The sequence below is a fragment of the Schistocerca americana genome, chromosome 2, assembly GCF_021461395.2.
Source record: "Schistocerca americana isolate TAMUIC-IGC-003095 chromosome 2, iqSchAmer2.1, whole genome shotgun sequence".
Classification (NCBI taxonomy): domain Eukaryota; kingdom Metazoa; phylum Arthropoda; class Insecta; order Orthoptera; family Acrididae; genus Schistocerca; species Schistocerca americana.
Window position 1 is genome coordinate 686,884,069 of NC_060120.1, and position 19,029 is coordinate 686,903,097.

A 19,029-nucleotide genomic window follows, 5' to 3' on the forward strand; every position below is an offset into this window, starting at 1 on the left:
CCTCATACTTTGAGAATATATTAATTCAAATCCCAAAGAAAGCAAGTGTTGACAGATGTGAAAATTACCGAAGTACCAGTTTAATAAGTCATGGCTGCAAAAAACTAACACAAATTCTTTACAGATGAATGGAAATCTGGTAGAAGCCTACCTCAGGGAAGATCACATTGGTTCCATAGAAATGTTGGAAGATGGGAGGCAATACTGACTCTACGACTTATCTTAGAAGATAGGTTAAGAAAGGCAAACCTACATTTCTATCATTTGTAGACTTAGAGAAAGCTTTTGCCAGTGTTGACTGGAATATTCTCTTTCAAATTCTGAAGGTGGCAGGGGTCAAATACCGGGAGCAAAAGGCTATTTACAGTTTATACAGAAGCCAGATAGCCAGATATCAGTTATAAAGAGTTGAGGGACACAAAAGGGAAGTGGTTGAGAAGGGAATGAGATAGGTTTGTAGCCTATTTCCAATGTTATTCAGTCTGAATATTGAGCAAGCAGTAAAGGAAACAAAAGGAAAATTTGGAGTACAAATTGAAATCCATGGAGAAGAAATAAAAACTTTGAGGTTTGCTGATGACATTGTAATTCTGTCAGAGACAGTGAAGGTCCTGGAAGAGCAGTTGAATGCAGAATGGACAGTATCTTGAAAGAAGGATGTAAGATGATCATCAACAAAAGCAAATCAAGGATAATGGATTGTAGTCAAATTAAATCAGGTGATGCTTAGGGAATTAGATTAGGAAATGAGACACTTTAAGTAGTAAATGAGTTTTTATATTTGAGGAGCAAAATAATTAATGGTGGTTGAAGTAGAGAGGATATAAAATGTAGATTGGCAATGGCAAGGAAAGCGTTTCTGAAGAAGAGAAATTTATTAACATCAAGTATAGATTTAAGTGTCAGGAAGTCGTTTCTGAAGGTATTTGTATGGAGTGTAGCCATGTATGAAAGTGAATAATGGATGATAAATAGTTTAGACAAGAAGAGAATAGAAGCTTTCGAAATGTGTTGCTACAGATGAATGCTGATGATTAGATGGGTAGATCACATGACTAATGATGGGGTACTGAATAGAACTGGGGAGAAGAGGAATTTGTGGCACAACTTTACTAGAAGATCGGTTGATAGGACACCTTCTGAGGCATCAGGCAATCATCAGTTTTATATTCGAGGGAAGCACGGAGGGTAAAAATCATAGAGGGAGACCAAGGAATGAATACGCTAAGCAGATTCAGAAGGATGTAAGGTGCAGTAGTTACTCAGAGATGAAGAAGCTTGCACAGAATAGAGTAGCATGGAGAGCTGCATCAAACCAGTCTCTGAACTGAACACCACATCAACAACAACAATACAAAAATATGCAGGAAATATGTTGCTCCCCATCGAGGGTCTTTCCAAAACTTATCTCCCTTCTTTTCCCTAAAGTGCTGGGAAGGTCTATGTCAATGTATAAAACATTAACCATTCAAAGGATTGATAAATTTTACATTTCAGAGGGAAAAATCTGTGGAAAACTTGTTACCACTTAGCAAGGAAAAAGTGCATCTTCATCCAGGAAAAAGTATATTTTTTAATAGGGATATCCAGGAAAAATCCGAGAATTATATTTCCTTGTCCACTTATACACTCTGAGTCCTTTTCCGGCTCTGCATTGGCCATATGTGGCTAACATATGGTCACCTCCTCCATCACGAGGATCCACCTTGGTGTCGCTGTGGCTCTTGTATGACTGTCGTCCACCTCTTATTGGACTGCCCAATTTTAGCCACTCTGTGGCGGACTTTTTACCTTCCCAACACCCTGTTTACAGTGTTGGGTGACAATATCTCCACGAGGATTTAATCTTACGTTTTATTTGTGTGGCAGCGAGGGAGGGGGGGGGGGGGGGATTTATCGTACAAACTAAGGCCTTCTCTCCTAGGCTTCCACCCTCCCTCCCTTTTACCTCTTTGTAACTCTTTCTTTGATTTTGTTTGCCATAGTGTTCGTCTTTTCCCTGTATGTGTTCTTCTCACCTTGTCTTTTAGACTGGCAATTTTAGTATGTTGCACAGTGGCTGACTCATCCTTTTTTATCCTTGTGATCAGCCATCCCTGGCCATCTGCTATGTGATTTTATTACCTTCCTCTACCTTTTATTTTAGTGTCTGTTTCCCCCTTTGGTTTGCTTCTTTCATTTTTGTGTTCGGTGTGGTTCTTTGTTAGTTTTATGCCCTTTTACCTTCCCCAACTCGTTTGTTTTTAATTGTTTTTCCTTGAGACTTGTTTGCTTGAGGAAAAAGGGACTGATGCCGCTGTAGTTTGGTCCCTTTATAACCCCAAACCAACCAACTAACCTTGGCAGCAATGCTGCACATGCTGCTGCATCATGCTTTGGGACAGCTTGTGGGGGGAGAGAGTGGGAATCACATCATGAGGTATGCTTACCAAAACAGGCTAGCATATGAGGGCAACTGATGTTATTGTGTGTACATTAGCTTACTTACCATCATTTATCATAACAAAACTACTGAAATGTTAGCACAACCATGATTAACAGCTATTTCATTATAAAACCCGCATTAGATTACTGAAAAATTAGGTAAACTTATGCTGCTATGGATTCTCGCACTCTTTTTAATGTTACTGTGATGTTAGTTTGTCATCAAGCATTTTCTATCAGTACTTACATCCTGCCAAATCTTACCCTCATCATCATTAGCAAACTGATCTCATACTGTAGTGCACACTATAATATCACACTATAGCATATAACTGGGTAAACATGTATCGTAAGGACACATTAGAACACAGTGTAAATTTCTGCATGCTGTGCAAATATTTTAAGAGAGGATAATTGATGACATGAAACTGTTTCAGAAAATATTAATAACTATTGCTATTCCAGCTGAATCTTTTTGTGTCTTCTGACGGATAGAATACCTACAAGAGAAAACGAGATTTGACTGCTGTTAAATCCGAAGCAGTACTTCTTCATATTAAATACAGTGCTGTACCACTTGTGTCTGAGCAAACATTTCTTCTGACAAGATTGTAATCCTGGTAAATTCCTAAAAAAGAGTTAACTTTTGCGGAAATAAAACAGACAGAGAAAAAAGGTGTCACTAAGTTTACTATTGAACGTGGGATGAGCAAGGATAGAACCCATACCCAAAAGAGGAAAGTAACAAAGGAAATGAGGAAAGAAGATATCCTCAAAGAGAGACAGATTCCCCCACCCCCACCCTTTCCCTACTCCCCTCCACAAAACCACACACAGTTAATTGTCATTGGTCTGAAATAGTAGAGTGTAGAGGCCCCTTTTTGTGGGCCAGTGGTCTCAACACCCTTCTATTTCAGACCAATGTCAATTAAGTGCTCACCAACTGAGAGTTAAAAACTACTTTTACCAGTTCACATTTCTTTTCCAAATATTCAGGTAGTACCTTGCAACAGTATTGATATAAAACTTCCTCGCAAATTGAAACTCTGTGCCACACTGGGGCTCATACCCAGTACCTTTGCCTTTCACAGGCAAGTGTTCCACCAAATGTTTGCCTGCAAAATTTGAAGGTCCCAGGTTCAAGTCTTGATCCAGCAAACAGTTTTAATCTGCCATGAAGTTTCATATCAATGTACACTCAGCTGCAGAGTGAAAATTCATTATGCCCCCAGACTGTGGCTAAGCCATGTCTCTGCAGTATCCTTTCTTCCAGGAGAGCTAGTTCTGCAAGGTATGCAAGAGAACGTCTGTGATGAAGGTACTGACAGCAGTAAATCTGTGAGGACGGATTGCGAGTCCTTGCTTGGATAGCTCAGTGGGTAGGGAGAGCAATTGCTTGCAAAAGGCAAAGGTGCAGGGTTTGAGTTCTGGCCTGACACACAGTTTTAATCTATCAGGAAGCCTTATATCAGCATACATGCAGCTGTATAGTGAAAATTCATTCTAGTATTAATATAATTCTCATTATTTGATTAAACATTTATGAAAGTTACATCAATAAAATTAAATTCATTTTGTAATTAATTGAAGTGTTTATGTATTATTTTATAAGGAAATAAGTGTATAACTGCAGTTGCCTGCTATGAGATTTTGCTCAGATTGTTACATCTGTGTTTTTCATCTTCAGTTTGTATTAAAATTATTTGAGAGACAAACCAAAAACATAATATTACTTAATACTACAACCAAAAATAATGAAAGGCATAGAATTGCGCATCAATAGTATAAATATTTAATAGAAGGATCTTAAATTGTAGTTGTGTATTCGAATATCTTCATTAGTTAACTCAGGCTCATCTGGATAGTGTTCCATAGCCACGTGGACTCACGGTGAGTAATATCATACCTCTCAATGGTACTTTCTTACCTAACATTAGGAGTATAAAATGGTGGATATATAATATCATCATATTTATTTAGTGGCATAATTCAGCATTAGGGTAGACCTACAGTATGGCTTACAAATTATATGATGTATCAATAATTCTTTAATGTGGTCATAAATAACAATGCAAACTTCTGTCAAACTGTGACTCTTCCAAAGTGCAAACCTAAGTAAACATGTGAAGTAGTTTCAAAAAGGGAATGTAAGTGACTAGTCAAATCTCTGAAAATGTGGACATGAATGGTATTGTCTGAATGTGAGTGGTATACACGATAAATGGAAAATCTCAAAATGGGAAATCGGTAAATACATGAAATTATTTTTACTTGAATATCATATATGATGATCTGTAAATCTCAAAAGTGGACTTGGTTGTATACATGAGATTATTTCATTATGAGTATCATACATAATGACTTGAAATATCAAAAGATGGCATAAATATGTTGATAGGAGGTAACTGAATAATAAAATATGAGGGGATCTGTTGTATACTGTGCTTGTGACATAATTGAACAAATCTACAATTAATTGAATTATTTGAACAATGCAACATACATTTCTCACAGGAATATGTGGGGAAAGTATAAAATATGATAGACAATATCTTACTGAGACTGGATTTAAATAAGGACAATAGATTCTAACAAAAATGAATGGAAATAATGAATGCAATTTCCCAATAAGTATACTCTGCCTGGCACCGAATCATCAAATTTTAATATTCCATCAAATGGAGTGATTTCGGACACTAGGGCGAATTCGGACAGTATGGCTTATTTGCTCTTTGCCACTGCATAGAAACAAAGAGTTACTTATTTTAACGTCTGTGCACCAGTTATTTTAAGCGCAAGATTGCATTTATCACTTTCCACAATTTTTATTTTGCATCTATTGTTTCCCTAGGTGAATAATTGGCAAACAGTCTCAGTGTTAAAAATCCGTGCATTATCGTAAAGTGGAGCTTTCAATTGTTGCGCCAAGTGGGAAGTTATTGTAACCAAAATTGTCAACGCACTCAGTAACTAACAGCATTGAGACAATTTCTGTACAAGTTTTTCAAGTTTCTCATGCAAGGTTATAAAATAACGATGGTTTTTGTTAAACTGTGTACTGTCTGGGGTGATTTTGGACAATGCCAAGAACGTATAAGGGCAGGAGAGGTACTACAGTATGGTGTAATTATGACCTGGAACTTTTAGATAAAGCTGTTCGTGATATTCAGAGTGGTAAATTATCATACAGAAAAGAGCGTGATTTGTATGGTATACCTAAATCAACCCTACAAAATAAAGTGCAGGAAGCACATCTGAAAAAAATGGGAGGACAGCCAGTACTAAATAAAGAAGAAGAAATGTTGAAGCAAGGTATCTTGAGGGCTGCACATTGGGGATTTCCCTTCATCAAATTGGATATTAGATATTTAGTTAAAGGCTACCTTGGTAAATCTGGCCGAAAAGAGAAGAAATTTCGTAATAATTTGCCAGGAGAAGAATGGGTGCATTTATTCTTCAAATGACAGTCAGAAGATTTTTCCGTTCGCTTATGCGAAAATATAAACAAGCTCGTGCAGAAGTGAACAAAGAGACTTAAGATGTTTTTTTCCAATATCAAGGCAAAGCTGGAAAATCTCCCACCTAGCAACATGATCAACTATGATGAAACCAACATGTCAGATGATCCAGGCAAGCAGCAGTTAATTATGAAACAAGGGAGTAAGCATGCTGAAAAAGTGATGGACTCATCAAAATCTAGTGTCTCAATAACGATGGCAACTAGTGTTGATGGTAAACTGCTTCCTCCATAAGTCCTTTACAAATCAGAGCATTTGTTGGACATGTGGAAAGAAGGTGGACCACAAGGAACCTGTTTCAATAGGAACAAAAGTGGATTGTTTGAGCTGCCAGTATTTGAAGACTGGTTCTTTACAATCGCTTTGCCCTATTTGAAGAGGCAAAACTGGCCAACAGTCATGATTGGAGACAACTTATCCAGTAACGTGTCTTTACGTGTTATTGAAGAGTGTGAACGGAACAATATTTCATTCATTCTCCTTCCCCCCAATAGCACACACCTCCTCCAACCTCTCGATGTCATCTTCTTCAGGCCAATTAAAGCAGCGTGGTGAGCTGTATTAACTGATTGGAAGAAACACACTCGTGGTACCATTTCCAAGGATGCCTTCCCATCTCTTTTGGAGCAGACACTGACTAAGATTTCAGCAAACTCCAAGGAAAACATAAAGGGTGGGTTTCGCGCATGGGCCTAATCCCTTTTGATCCAGATCATGTCTCACAAAAATTTCCTGATAATGAGGAGAGCCAGCAAAGCAATGCAGACGCATGGTCTTCCGCTTTTGAAGAAATGCTCAAAGAAATTCGTTATCCTCCAAATAAGCTTTGTAGCTCCAGCTGCCACTGCAAACTAGACGTTCAGCCTGGCTGAGATTTTCAAGGAAACGAAAACAGTGCTGAAACAAGTGACAGTGCTTCTAGTAGTAGTGAAAGTAGAAACTACACATCATCCAATGAAGTTTAACTGCTGGAAGAAGAGGCTTTTCTTGTTGCAGAGTACAAATACAAACATGGAAACAAGGAGCAAACAAGGCAGTATGTTGGAGTGGCCACAAATGTTGGTGCTATCGAAGTAAGTGTGAAATTCTTGCGCCCACACGAGAACAGTAAAAACATATTTGTGTTTCCTAATGTCCCCGATGAAGACACAATACAAAAATTGCAAATTTTGAGAATAATTCCCACACCAGTTGAGAAGAGAGGAATGTTCATTTTTCAAGACTCAAAGACAATTGTTTATTTAAAGTGTTTGCAACTTAATTTAGAATGATAAGCGAGAAAAATTATTTTGACCATTTAGTTAAATTACTTTATTTGTTTCTGTCTGTTTCTAATATTTCAGTAAAGTACTGTAAAAAATTTTTATTTAAATTCTTGCAAAATAAAAAGTTATCTGTAATATATAAAATTCATTATATCGTTCCATATCACTTATTCGGAACAAATGGCTACCCTAAAATGTATAAAATGTCACCAAAATCAAATAAAAAGCATGTAGAATTTATAAAAAAGGCAGTAACTGTCCGAATTCGCCCTCTGTGTACTGTAACTTTGAACAGAGATTTACAAAACACATGTGTCCGAAATTACCCCAATCCATGGGGTGACATCAGGCACTTTATTTAACTGCCTCAGATAAATATACCTACACATACACTTTCTGGTTCTTGGATATTTTATTCGTTACACATATACCCTACCACTTCCACAACAATTAATTTAATCTAACAATATATACGAAAGTTACAATCAAAATAATGACAAAACCATCCGAAATCACCCCGTTTGACGGCTCCCATATATCTCCCCATGTACACGTTGTGTGTATCATTATACACACCCCTTCTCTACATGCACCTCAACCTCAGAGTAGGCTAGTCAAATAAAGATTTGACAATATAATTTCTACGGATAGTAGGTGGGGAAGGGAGAGGGGGGGAGGGGGGGGGGGGGTAGAGGATCATTCTACTGAAAACAAATATGAAGAAATATTATCATGAACTTGGGTCCTTGTAGGCATCACAAAGAATGTAAATCCCTGAGGAAACATAGCGTGTAGTTATTACCACTCTACATCACTGATCAGGTAGATTATATAATGGTAAGACAGACATTTAGGAACCAGGTTTTAAATTGCAAGACATTTCCAGGGGCAGATGTGGACTCTGACCACAATCTATTGGTTATGAACTGTAGATTAAAACTGAAGAAACTACAAAAAGGCGGGAATTTAAGGAGATGGGACCTGGATAAACTAACTAAACCAGAGGTTGTACAGAATTTCAGGGAGAGCATAAGGAAACAATTGACAGGAATGGGGGAAAGAAATACAGTAGAAGAAGAATGGGTAGCTCTGAGGGATGAAGTAGTGAGGGCAGCAAAGGATCAAGTAGGTAAAAAGACGAGGGCTAGTAGAAATCCTTGGGTAACAGAAGAAATATTGAATTTAATCGATGAAAGGAGAAAATATAAAAACGCAGTAAATGAAGCAGGCAAAAAGGAATACAAACGTCTCAAAAATGAGATCGACAGGAAGTGCAAAACGGATAAGCAGGGATGGCTAGAGGACAAATGTAAGTATGTAGAGGCTTATCTCACTAGGGGTAAGATAGATACTGCCTACAGGAAAATTAAAGAGACCTTTGGAGAAAAGAGAGCCAATTGTATGAATATCGAGAGCTCAGATGGAAACCCAGTTATAAGCAAAGAAGGGAAAGCATTAAGATGGAAGGAGTATATAGAGGGTCTATACAAGGGCGATGTACTTGAGGACAATATTATGGAAATGGAAAAGGATGTAGATGAAGATGAAACTGGAGATACGATACTGCGTGAAGAGTTTGACAGAGCACTGAAAGACCTGAGTCGAAGCAAGGCCCCAGGAGTAGACAACATTCCATTGGAACTACTGACGGCCTTGGGAGAGCCAGTCCTGACAAAACTCTACCATCTGATGAGCAAGATGTATAACCTCAGACTTCAAGAAGAATATAATAATTCCAATCCCAAAGAAAGCAGGTGTCGACAGATGTGAAAATTACCGAACTATCAGTTTAATAAGTCATGGCTGCAAAATACTAACACGAATTCTTTACAGACAAATGGAAAAACTGGTAGAAGCTGACCTTGGTGAAGATCAGTTTGGATTCCACAGAAATGTTGGAACATGTGAGGCAATACTGGCCCTACAACTTATCTTAGAAAATAGATTAAGGAAAGGCAAACCTACATTTCTAGCTTTTGTAGACTTAGAGAAAGCTTTTGACAATGTTGACTGGAATACTCTCTTTCAAATTCTGAAGGTGGCAGGGGTAAAATACCAGGAGCAAAAGGCTATTTACAATTTATACAGAAACCACATGACAGTTATAAGAGTCGAGGGGCATGAAAGGGAAGCAGCGGTTGGGAAAGGAGTGAGACAGAGTTGTAGCCTGTCCCCGATGTTATTTAATCTGTATATTGAGCAAGCAGTAAAGGAAACAAAATAAAAATTTGGTGTAGGTATTAAAGTCCATGGAAAAGAAATAAAAACGTTGAGGTTCGCCGATGACATTGAAATTCTGTCAGAGACAGCAAAGGACTTGGAAGAGCAGTTGAACGGAATGGACAGTGTCTTGAAAGGAGGATATAGGATGAACATCAACAAAAGCAAAACAAGGATATTGGAATGTACTCTAATTAAGTCGGGTGATGCTGAGGGAATTAGATTAGGAAATGAGACACTTAAAGTAGTAAAGGAGTTTTGCTATTTGGGAAGCAAAATAGCTTATGATGGTCAAAGTAGAGAGGATATAAAATGTAGACTGGCAATGGCAAGGAAAGCGTTTCTGAACAAGAGAAATTTGTTAACATCGAGTATAGATTTAAGTGTCAGGAAGTCGTTTCTGAAAGTACACTCCTGGGAATGGAAAAAAGAACACATTGACACCGGTGTGTCAGACCCACCATACTTGCTCCGGACACTGCGAGAGGGCTGTACAAGCAATGATCACACGCACGGCACAGCGGACACACCAGGAACCGCAGTGTTGGCCGTCGAATGGCGCTAGCTGCGCAGTATTTGTGCACCGCCGCCGTCAGTGTCAGCCAGTTTGCCGTGGCATACGGAGCTCCATCGCAGTCTTTAACACTGGTAGCATGCCGCGACAGCGTGGACGTGAACCGTATGTGCAGTTGACGGACTTTGAGCGAAGGCGTATAGTGGGCATGCGGGAGGCCGGGTGGACGTACCGCCGAATTGCTCAACACGTGGGGCGTGAGGTCTCCACAGTACATCGATGTTGTCGCCAGTGGTCGGCGGAAGGAGCACGTGCCCGTCGACCTGGGACCGGACCGCAGCGACGCACGGATGCACGCCAAGACCGTAGGATCCTACGCAGTGCCATAGGGGACCGCACCGCCACTTCCCAGCAAATTAGGGACACTGTTGCTCCTGGGGTATCGGCGAGGACCATTCGCAACCGTCTCCATGAAGCTGGGCTACGGTCCCGCACACCGTTAGGCCGTCTTCCGCTCACGCCCCAACATCGTGCTGCCCGCCTCCAGTGGTGTTGCGACAGGCGTGAATGGAGGGACGAATGGAGACGTGTCATCTTCAGCGATGAGGGTCGCTTCTGCCTTGGTGCCAATGATGGTCGTATGCGTGTTTGGCGCCGTGCAGGTGAGCGCCACAATCAGGACTGCATACGACCGAGGCACACAGGGCCAACACCCGGCATCATGGTGTGGGGAGCGATCTCCTACACTGGCGTACACCACTGGTGATCGTCGAGGGGACACTGAATAGTGCACGGTACATCCAAACCGTCATCGAACCCATCGTTCTACCATTCCTAGACCGGCAAGGGAACTTGCTGTTCCAACAGGACAATGCACGTCCGCATGTATCCCGTGCCACCCAACGTGCTCTAGAAGGTGTAAGTCAACTACCCTGGCCAGCAAGATCTCTGGATCTGTCCCCCATTGAGCATGTTTGGGACTGGATGAAGCGTCGTCTCACGCGGTCTGCACGTCCAGCACGAACGCTGGTCCAACTGAGGCGCCAGGTGGAAATGGCATGGCAAGCCATTCCACAGGACTACATCCAGCATCTCTACGATCGTCTCCATGGGAGAATAGCAGCCTGCATTGCTGCGAAAGGTGGATATACACTGTACTAGTGCCGACATTGTGCATGCTCTGTTGCCTGTGTCTATGTGCCTGTGGTTCTGCCAGTGTGATCATGTGATGTATCTGACCCCAGGAATGTGTCAATAAAGTTTCCCCTTCCTGGGACAATGAATTCACGGTGTTCTTATTTCAATTTCCAGGAGTGTATTTGTATGGAGTGTAGCCATGTATGGAAGTGAAACATGGACAATAAATAGTTTGGACAAGAAGAGAATAGAAGCTTTTGAAATGTGGTGCTACAGAAGAATGCTGAAGATTAGATGGGTAGGTCACATAACTAATGAGGAAGTATTGAATAGAATTGGGGAGAAGAGGAGTTTGTGGCACAACTTGATAAGAAGAAGGGACTGGTTGGCAGGGCATGTTGTGAGGCATCAAGGGATCACAAATTTAGCTTTGGAGGGCAGCGTGGATGGTAAAAATCATAGAGGGAGACCAAGAGATGAATACACTAAGCAGATTCAGAAGGATGTAGGTTGCAGTAAGTACTGGGAGATGAAGCAGCTTGCACAGGATAGAGTAGCATGGAGAGCTGCATCAAACCAGTCTCAGGATTGAAGACAGCAACAACAACAACAACAACAACATCACTATACACCCCATGTAGCTCAATATTTTGAATAAAGACATGAGGCTGACCTTCTGCATCAGATCTTCTTTCTCTTCCTTTTAATTTGTCATAAATATTGAAATTCATCAATGTTCAGTTTACACTTAAAGGTACACCTGTATCTCTATCTTTTATTTTCTTTGTTAACCACCTCACCAATACATAGTTATGATTACAAAATTCTGTACAAAAATCACACATTTCAGATGGAACAATATCAAATACAAATTGACCATCCGGTTTGTTGTTATTAGTTCTGAATTTAAATAATGTCTCCCAAATAGACTGTTCACCTACAAACTTGACAAAAGAGGCACGTCAGCATATAATGCAATATTTGTTGAACCTTTCGTTCAATTAAACTGTCCACACATTCCTCCAATGTCCTTAAACTAGAATATGAGGTTACTAATTCATCTGAATCTGTACCTTGTTCTGAATCTTGAGTGTGACACTATTGTGTGAAATTTGTTGGGGATCTGTATTTAGTTTGATAGCATATCCATTTATCAGATTGATAACTAAATCAAACTGTCCAAGTAAGTCAGAATGTAACCCACATTATATGTTGAAGCTAGTGGATTCATATAACTTTTTATTTATTTCTAATTTTTTCTGACATGAGTCATTAAAAGATTGACCCATCTTAGTGGTAGTCAAATCTAACCTGACATTTGTTTCAGAAATACCTTGTTCAACTTTAGCAACCCTGAGCCTCTATTTTTGTGTTTAATTCATTAGTTATACCAGCAAGAATTTAAGTCATCACCCTGAGACTTTAAGACTGCTTTTAACTCTGCTTCTAAACCAGCAATAGTAATATCTCTTTGATCATTAGTTGTATCTAGCTTTTCATTCCGGTTATCACCATGGGGCTGTAAGTCAGCATTGTATTGACTAACTGTCCTGTTCTAATGTTTATCTCATACACAGCCTTGAGCATTTCCTCCATAATTTTGGTCAGTACAGGCAGAGAGTTGAAGCAACGATATGTTTACAATTACTTTTCGGCCACCGAGAACAGTGTAAGTGTCAGTAACCTCCTTAAAAAACCTTAGTAGCACAAAATCAATTTCGACTACACCAAACACCCACAAGTACTGAAAAAAAAGTTAATTTGGCTTCAATACAGCTCAATGAATTCAGTTGAGTAGCTTGCCAGTCCAAGGGAATGATGACTAGTTGGGTTGTTGCACTCACTGAGACCATATTGTTGTAGACTGCCATTGATACCTCTAGCTGCTGCATCATTGCTGGGGACCCGATGAACACAGTTGTCACAATTTGTAGTATTGGTCACCAATCTCCCAACTCATGGACTTCAAATAATCTTCTGCAACACATCTTTTGCTGATACCTTCGGTACTTATCAACAGAATTATTCCTTCTTAAATGCTTGCTTTTTCATATGTGTATTTAGCTACTCACTTCCCCTCAACAGTCTGTTGTTTACTCAGTTGTTGATGACAACAGTGATAACTGTCCTGTTGATCTTCACTTAAAATTCCAAATTGTTCTTAAATACTTCCTAGTTTCTAGTTATTATTGACATTCTCCAGCAATCTGACACAATTCCAACATTAATTGTTCTGGGTCTTGTTACCAGGGTGTCAGAATTTGTTGTTCCATTCACTGAGTATATTGACTTTCATAGGTTTGTATGCAACTGATCTTCAGTTAATGAATAATATTTAGTTCCATGGTGTTCTTGACTTAGACTGCAAATCTCTTGGACTTCTTCTCTTCTCCAGTATGGAATATTGCTGGAAGTGAGATGCTTTAACATAACATGAAATCCTTGGAAATAAATATGAAGAGTTTCTTCAAAGACATCCTCTGTATGTTCTTTGATAACAGTGCAGTAAATTCTTCTATGCAAGACTTTCTTAATGTAAGAATATCATGTATAATTTTCTCTCCATATCTGACATAAGAGCATAAATCAAACAGTGGAAAATCCGGGATGGAATCTAACAAAATTATGAAAAGGAAAGTTGCTACTCACCATATACCGGAGATGCTGAGTGACAGATAGGCACAACAAAAAGACCCCATTCCAGAAACCAGCAGGATTTCCAGTCCTTCCTCAAATCCTTAGGCCCATCCCAGAACCTCTCCCAGGAGTCCATCTCTCTGCTCACCCCTACCACTCCCCGTACACCTACCTTCTGCATGCGTGTTAAAGTCCATAAACCCAACCACCCAGGATGCCCCACTGAGGCCAGATACTGTGCCACTACTGCGAGAATCTCTGCTCTTGTAGACTGACAGTTTCAGCCTATTACCTGGAACCTACCCTCCTATATAAAAGATACCAACCATTTCATCCACTGACACTCCACAGTTCCTGTCCCTTTACCACCCTGTGCCCTGCTCGTCACTGTTGATGCCACCATGCCCTTTACACTAACATCCATGACCAACTATATCCTTACTCACAATTACTTCTCCTTTGAAGGCATTACCTACAACCAAATCTGGGGTACAGCTGTGGGCATCCACATGGCACCATGCTGTGCCAACCTATTCATGGGTCATCTAGAGGGATCCTTCCTAAACACAGAATGCTAAATCACTCACCTGGTTCAGATTCATTGACAACATCTTTGTTATCCTGTTCAAAGGTGAGGACACCCTATCCATATTCCTCCAGAACCTGAACAACTTCTCCCCCATTTGCTTCAGCTGGTTGTACTCAACCCAACAAGCCACATTCCTAGATTGGCCTCCACCTCAAAGATGGCTACATCAGTACCTCTGTCCATATCAAACCTACTAACCACAAGCAATGCCTCCACTTTGACAGCTGCCACCGATTCCATACCAAGAAGTCCCTTCTATACAGCCTAGCCACCCATGGTCGTCACCTCTGTAGTAACAAGTGGTTCCTCTCAAAATAAACTGAGGGTCTCACTGAGGCCTTTACAGACCGTAGTTATCCTCCTAACTTCATACAAAAGCAAATCTCCCATGCTTTATCTTTCCAGTGTCCCATAATCTCCCAAAGTCTCACCATCCAGCTACAGAGGAGCATTCCCTCATAACTCAGTACCACACAGGACTGGAGGAACTGAACTATGTTCCCTGCCACGTTTTTGACTACCTGTCATCGTGCCCTGAAATGAGAAATGACCTGCCCAATATCCTTCCTACGCCTCCCACAGTGATAATCCACCATCCACTGAACCTACACAATTTATTTGTCCATCCCTACAAGGCCCCTGCTCCCAAACCCTTACATCATGTTTCATATCCCTGTAATAGACCTATATGCAAGTCCTGTCCCATACATCCTCCCACCACCACCTGGTCCTGTCCAATCACAAACATCAGCTATCCTGTCAAAGGCAGGGCTACCTGTGAGACCAATCAGGGGATCTACAGGCTAAGCTGCAACCACTGTGCTGCATTCTACATGGGCATGACAACCAGCGAGCTGTCTGTCTGCATGAATGACCACTGACAAACTGTGGCCAAAAAACAATTGGACCACCCTGTTCCTGGGCATGCCGCCCAACATGACATTCTTCACTTCAGTGAGTGTTTCATAACGTGTGCCATCTGGATCCTTGCTGCCAATACCAGCTTTCCCTTCAACATATCCTACGTTACCATAACCCTCTTGGCCTCAACCTTCATTAGCCACTGTCCTCACCCACCTAGCTCCTTCCCTGTTCCCATTCCAGCACTATACAGCCATCATTCCACCATGACACAGTCTTTTTTCTTCTCTCCTTTTCTGCTACTCCCTCCCCCCAACCCGCTCTCCCCACCTCTGTCTAACCTATCGATTGCACCTGGCTGCCCTACCCTCTCTTCACTTCGTCCTTGTGCACTCCCCAGCAGCACTTCACTGTCTCCCACCACTATCCTGCTACCCCTCCCCCTCACTGCCCCACCTCCTCCTTATCCCCACCCAGTTGCCACTTCCATCATTCACTGCTGCTATTGCTCGCTGTGTGGCTTCAGCTGGCAGAGGCTGCAGTCATGTGTGTGTGTGTCTATCAGCTATTTTCAACAAAGTCTTGGTTGGTTAAAAGCTTATAGTGTGACAATCTTTTTGTTGTGTCTATCTGTGACTCAGCATCTCCACTATATGATAGGACTACAAATGTCAGTTTGATAGTTGTAAGCATGGTCAGGGAATGAATACATTTAAATTGTTCATTTATTTTTTTCCATTTCTATCAACATTATCAATTGTGGCTCTTGCTCCAGAACTAATATGCTTCTTTGACCTGGGGTGTTGACCAGTGGAGCAAGCACAAACGCCTCACAAAGACCGTCTCTTATGAAGGTAATGTGGCCATTGTCCAACCTTGAAGACATGCATTGTCTCTTGAACTGACTCACCACATGCAAAATACATAACAAACTTGCCCAACAGTTGTGCTTTTCTATTTGCTACATTTTTGTATCAATTTTATTTGTATATGAACATCATTAGTCAGAACTGTGGATGTAGAATTATACATCACTTTTCCAGTGTTTTATGTTATATGACAAATTGCACATCTAAGTTTGTGATAATTTTTTAGTGTATTTCTAGCAATAGGGTAAAATACAGAAGACTTTTTGATTTTTAATGTTTTGATTATCTGTTTTGCCTTACTAACTGTAAATGGATGTATATGCTGGTGACTGATTTTGTTGCAGTCACATCTCTATAGAAGCCCATAGTCTCCTTCAAAAAAATCCTTGCAACCAATTTCCTCTTGTGCTTCCAGGACAGTGGATAAAGAGGCAACTATTGTAGATAAGCACAACTGCATCTTTTGTAATAATAGCCTATTATCTCGTGGTGGTGCAGGAAAAATGTAGTATCAACCAGAAAGAAACTTTTTGCGCAAAAAAAGAGAGAAAAACCACAGGCAAATAAGTTGGTTGTCTTCGGTTTCACTTGCCAAAGCAATGTTAGTGTATTAATGTTTGTTCTACAAAAATATGCAATTCTAATTTCTTCCAGTTTTATTTATTTTTCCTCATTTACAATATAAATGTACAACAGATAGTATGAATACAAATTACTTAAAGAGCTGGAAAAAGATTATCATATTTGACGAAGTTATTGTTCAGTTATAATCAATATGAACAAATAATTACTTTTAGTATTGTGTGTGTGTGAGTTGGTCTTGTGTGTGTGTGTGTGTGTGTGTGTGTGTGTGTGTGTGTTTTCTATTTCTGAAGAAGGACTTTTTTGTCTGATAGCTTAAATATTTACCAGCCTTTTCACTGTGTCTGTCTGTGACCCGCACCTCCTCTTGCGGTGAGTAGCAGTTTATTACTGTTAGAATATTATTATTACATATTGGACTTTCCATTGTTTGTCGGTAACTAGAATATTTATACAAGTTTTTGTAATGGAAGCAAGAAGCAAGTCATGTTTTTTCTGTTACTGGGCTGAGAGGAACTATTACTTCATTTATGTGTATCCAGCAAAAGATGACGACACGCTATAGATAGATGGTGGATTGTAAGGTTGTTTTTAATTTTTACTTCCCTACTGGCTATTTTTACTCTATAAAAACTGTATTTATGTTATTATCTGCTTGATTGTAGTGGTCCTATTCTTTGGAGAAAGTCAGAACTGGAAGCCTATTTAATATATCTTGGTCAAGTGATGGAACCCACATTGCAGGTGCCTGTGGAAACGGGCATGTAATATTTGCTCACACTGTTGAGAGGTATGTACTGAGTAAGTTATTTTTGTGCAAAAGCTGTTTAAAATCACTCATTTTAATCTTGTTTCTTTATTTATGCATCTTCCTTTTTTTCCCTTAAAGGAGGTTGGAATGGAAGAATTATGAAGCAACGGTCACTGATCGTAAATCAATTTCAGTTCATAATGTGAGTGATGATACTTGGGAAAAACTTGAATTTCCAGATCGAGTGATAAGATTATCTTTTGGATATAACCATTTAGTAGTGATCACACCCACACAGTGCCATATTTACAGTACAAAGAATTGGAATACGCCAGCCATTTTTGATCTACGAGAGGGAACAGTGTCTATGCTGCTACTTGCTGAAAGGTAAAATGTGGCACTAATTTGTAATTTTAGTGTTTATTAAGTGAATAGTGTGAGTGTATAGAACCTCACTGTACAAAATATTAATGATCCACTTAAAAGAGCACACTAGTCACTTTGGTGCCCTGTAGATGGCTGATGTAATTCAAGACAGTAAGTGATACAAATGAGAAGTGTTCAAATGAAAAGGTACTAAACAACACTGTGGCTATAATTGAAATCTTTATTCAAAAGTAATCATCAGGGATCTGAGCAAAACTTTTCCACTGTTTCACAAGCCAAAGGTTTCCCTATTCCTAGAATTCCTGTGGCTGTGACAGGAGCCAGTCCTCCACTGTTTCCTTCATTTCATCATCTAATGAGCGAAGTGGCACAGTGGTCAGCACTCTGGATTCACATTTGTAAGGACAGTGGTTCAAACCCATGTTTGACCACCCAGATTTAGGTTTTCCTTGATTTCTCTAAATCGCTCCAGGCAAATGCTAGGATGGTTCCTCGGAAAGAGCAATGCCAGCTTCGTACCCATCCTTGACACAATCTGAGCTTTTGCTTTGTCTCTAATTACCTCTACGTCAACCTGATTTTAAATCCAATCTTCCTTCCTTCATCTGAGTTGAAGTGCCTCCCTTTACTCATCAAACTCATTGAGCATGAAAAAACTGTAACAGTGAAGTGTACTGTGAAACACTCCATAGTCTATGTAAGTCCATGAAGAACAAATGGCCTGGGCTGCTCACAGAGGGAGTGATTGTGCTCCATGATGATGTGCACCCACACATCTCCCATGTCACACAAAGTGTAATGGCCAAGTTGTAATGGGAACAGCTTGAGTGTCCACGCTACAGCTCGGACCTGTCACCCTGTGACTTCCGCATATCTGGTCTGCTAAAAAACATATCAGAGTTACACAATGAACTGAAGGACATAGTGGACTGACCCCTGTCACAGCCACAGCAATTCTGGGAATAGGGGATCCCTTGGCTCATGAAACAGTAGGGTAGTTGTGCTCAGACCTCTGATGGTTACTTTTGAATAAGGACTTCAGTTATGTCCACATTGTTGTTCCGTATTTTTTGATTTGAACACCCCTTACATGAGCCAGTGGGCTGTATGGAATTAATGCAATAAGGTAGGTCGGTGTAAAGAGGTGACAGAAGTGCAGAGAGGGGCTATCATCTTTGGATGTACCTATAACCATCCCATGGACGAAGTTCCCTGATTTATTGGTTAGTTAGTTATTTACATGATCCATGGATCTGTTGTGACTTCTTGCTATGA

At 40.2% G+C, this 19,029-nt stretch overlaps 1 protein-coding gene across 3 annotated transcripts in view; it reads left to right on the forward strand.

Moving 5' to 3' along the window:
* The window catches only part of LOC124595671 (intraflagellar transport protein 80 homolog), a 435,858-nt gene that overhangs the window by 186,729 nt on the left and 230,100 nt on the right, over positions 1-19,029 (forward strand). For all 3 annotated transcript variants that reach the window (XM_047134522.1, XM_047134521.1, XM_047134523.1), the window contains exons 7-8: positions 17,282-17,406; positions 17,506-17,754. In XM_047134522.1, coding sequence (XP_046990478.1) covers positions 17,282-17,406; positions 17,506-17,754 — 374 coding nt within the window. The remainder of the gene's footprint in view (positions 1-17,281; positions 17,407-17,505; positions 17,755-19,029) is intronic.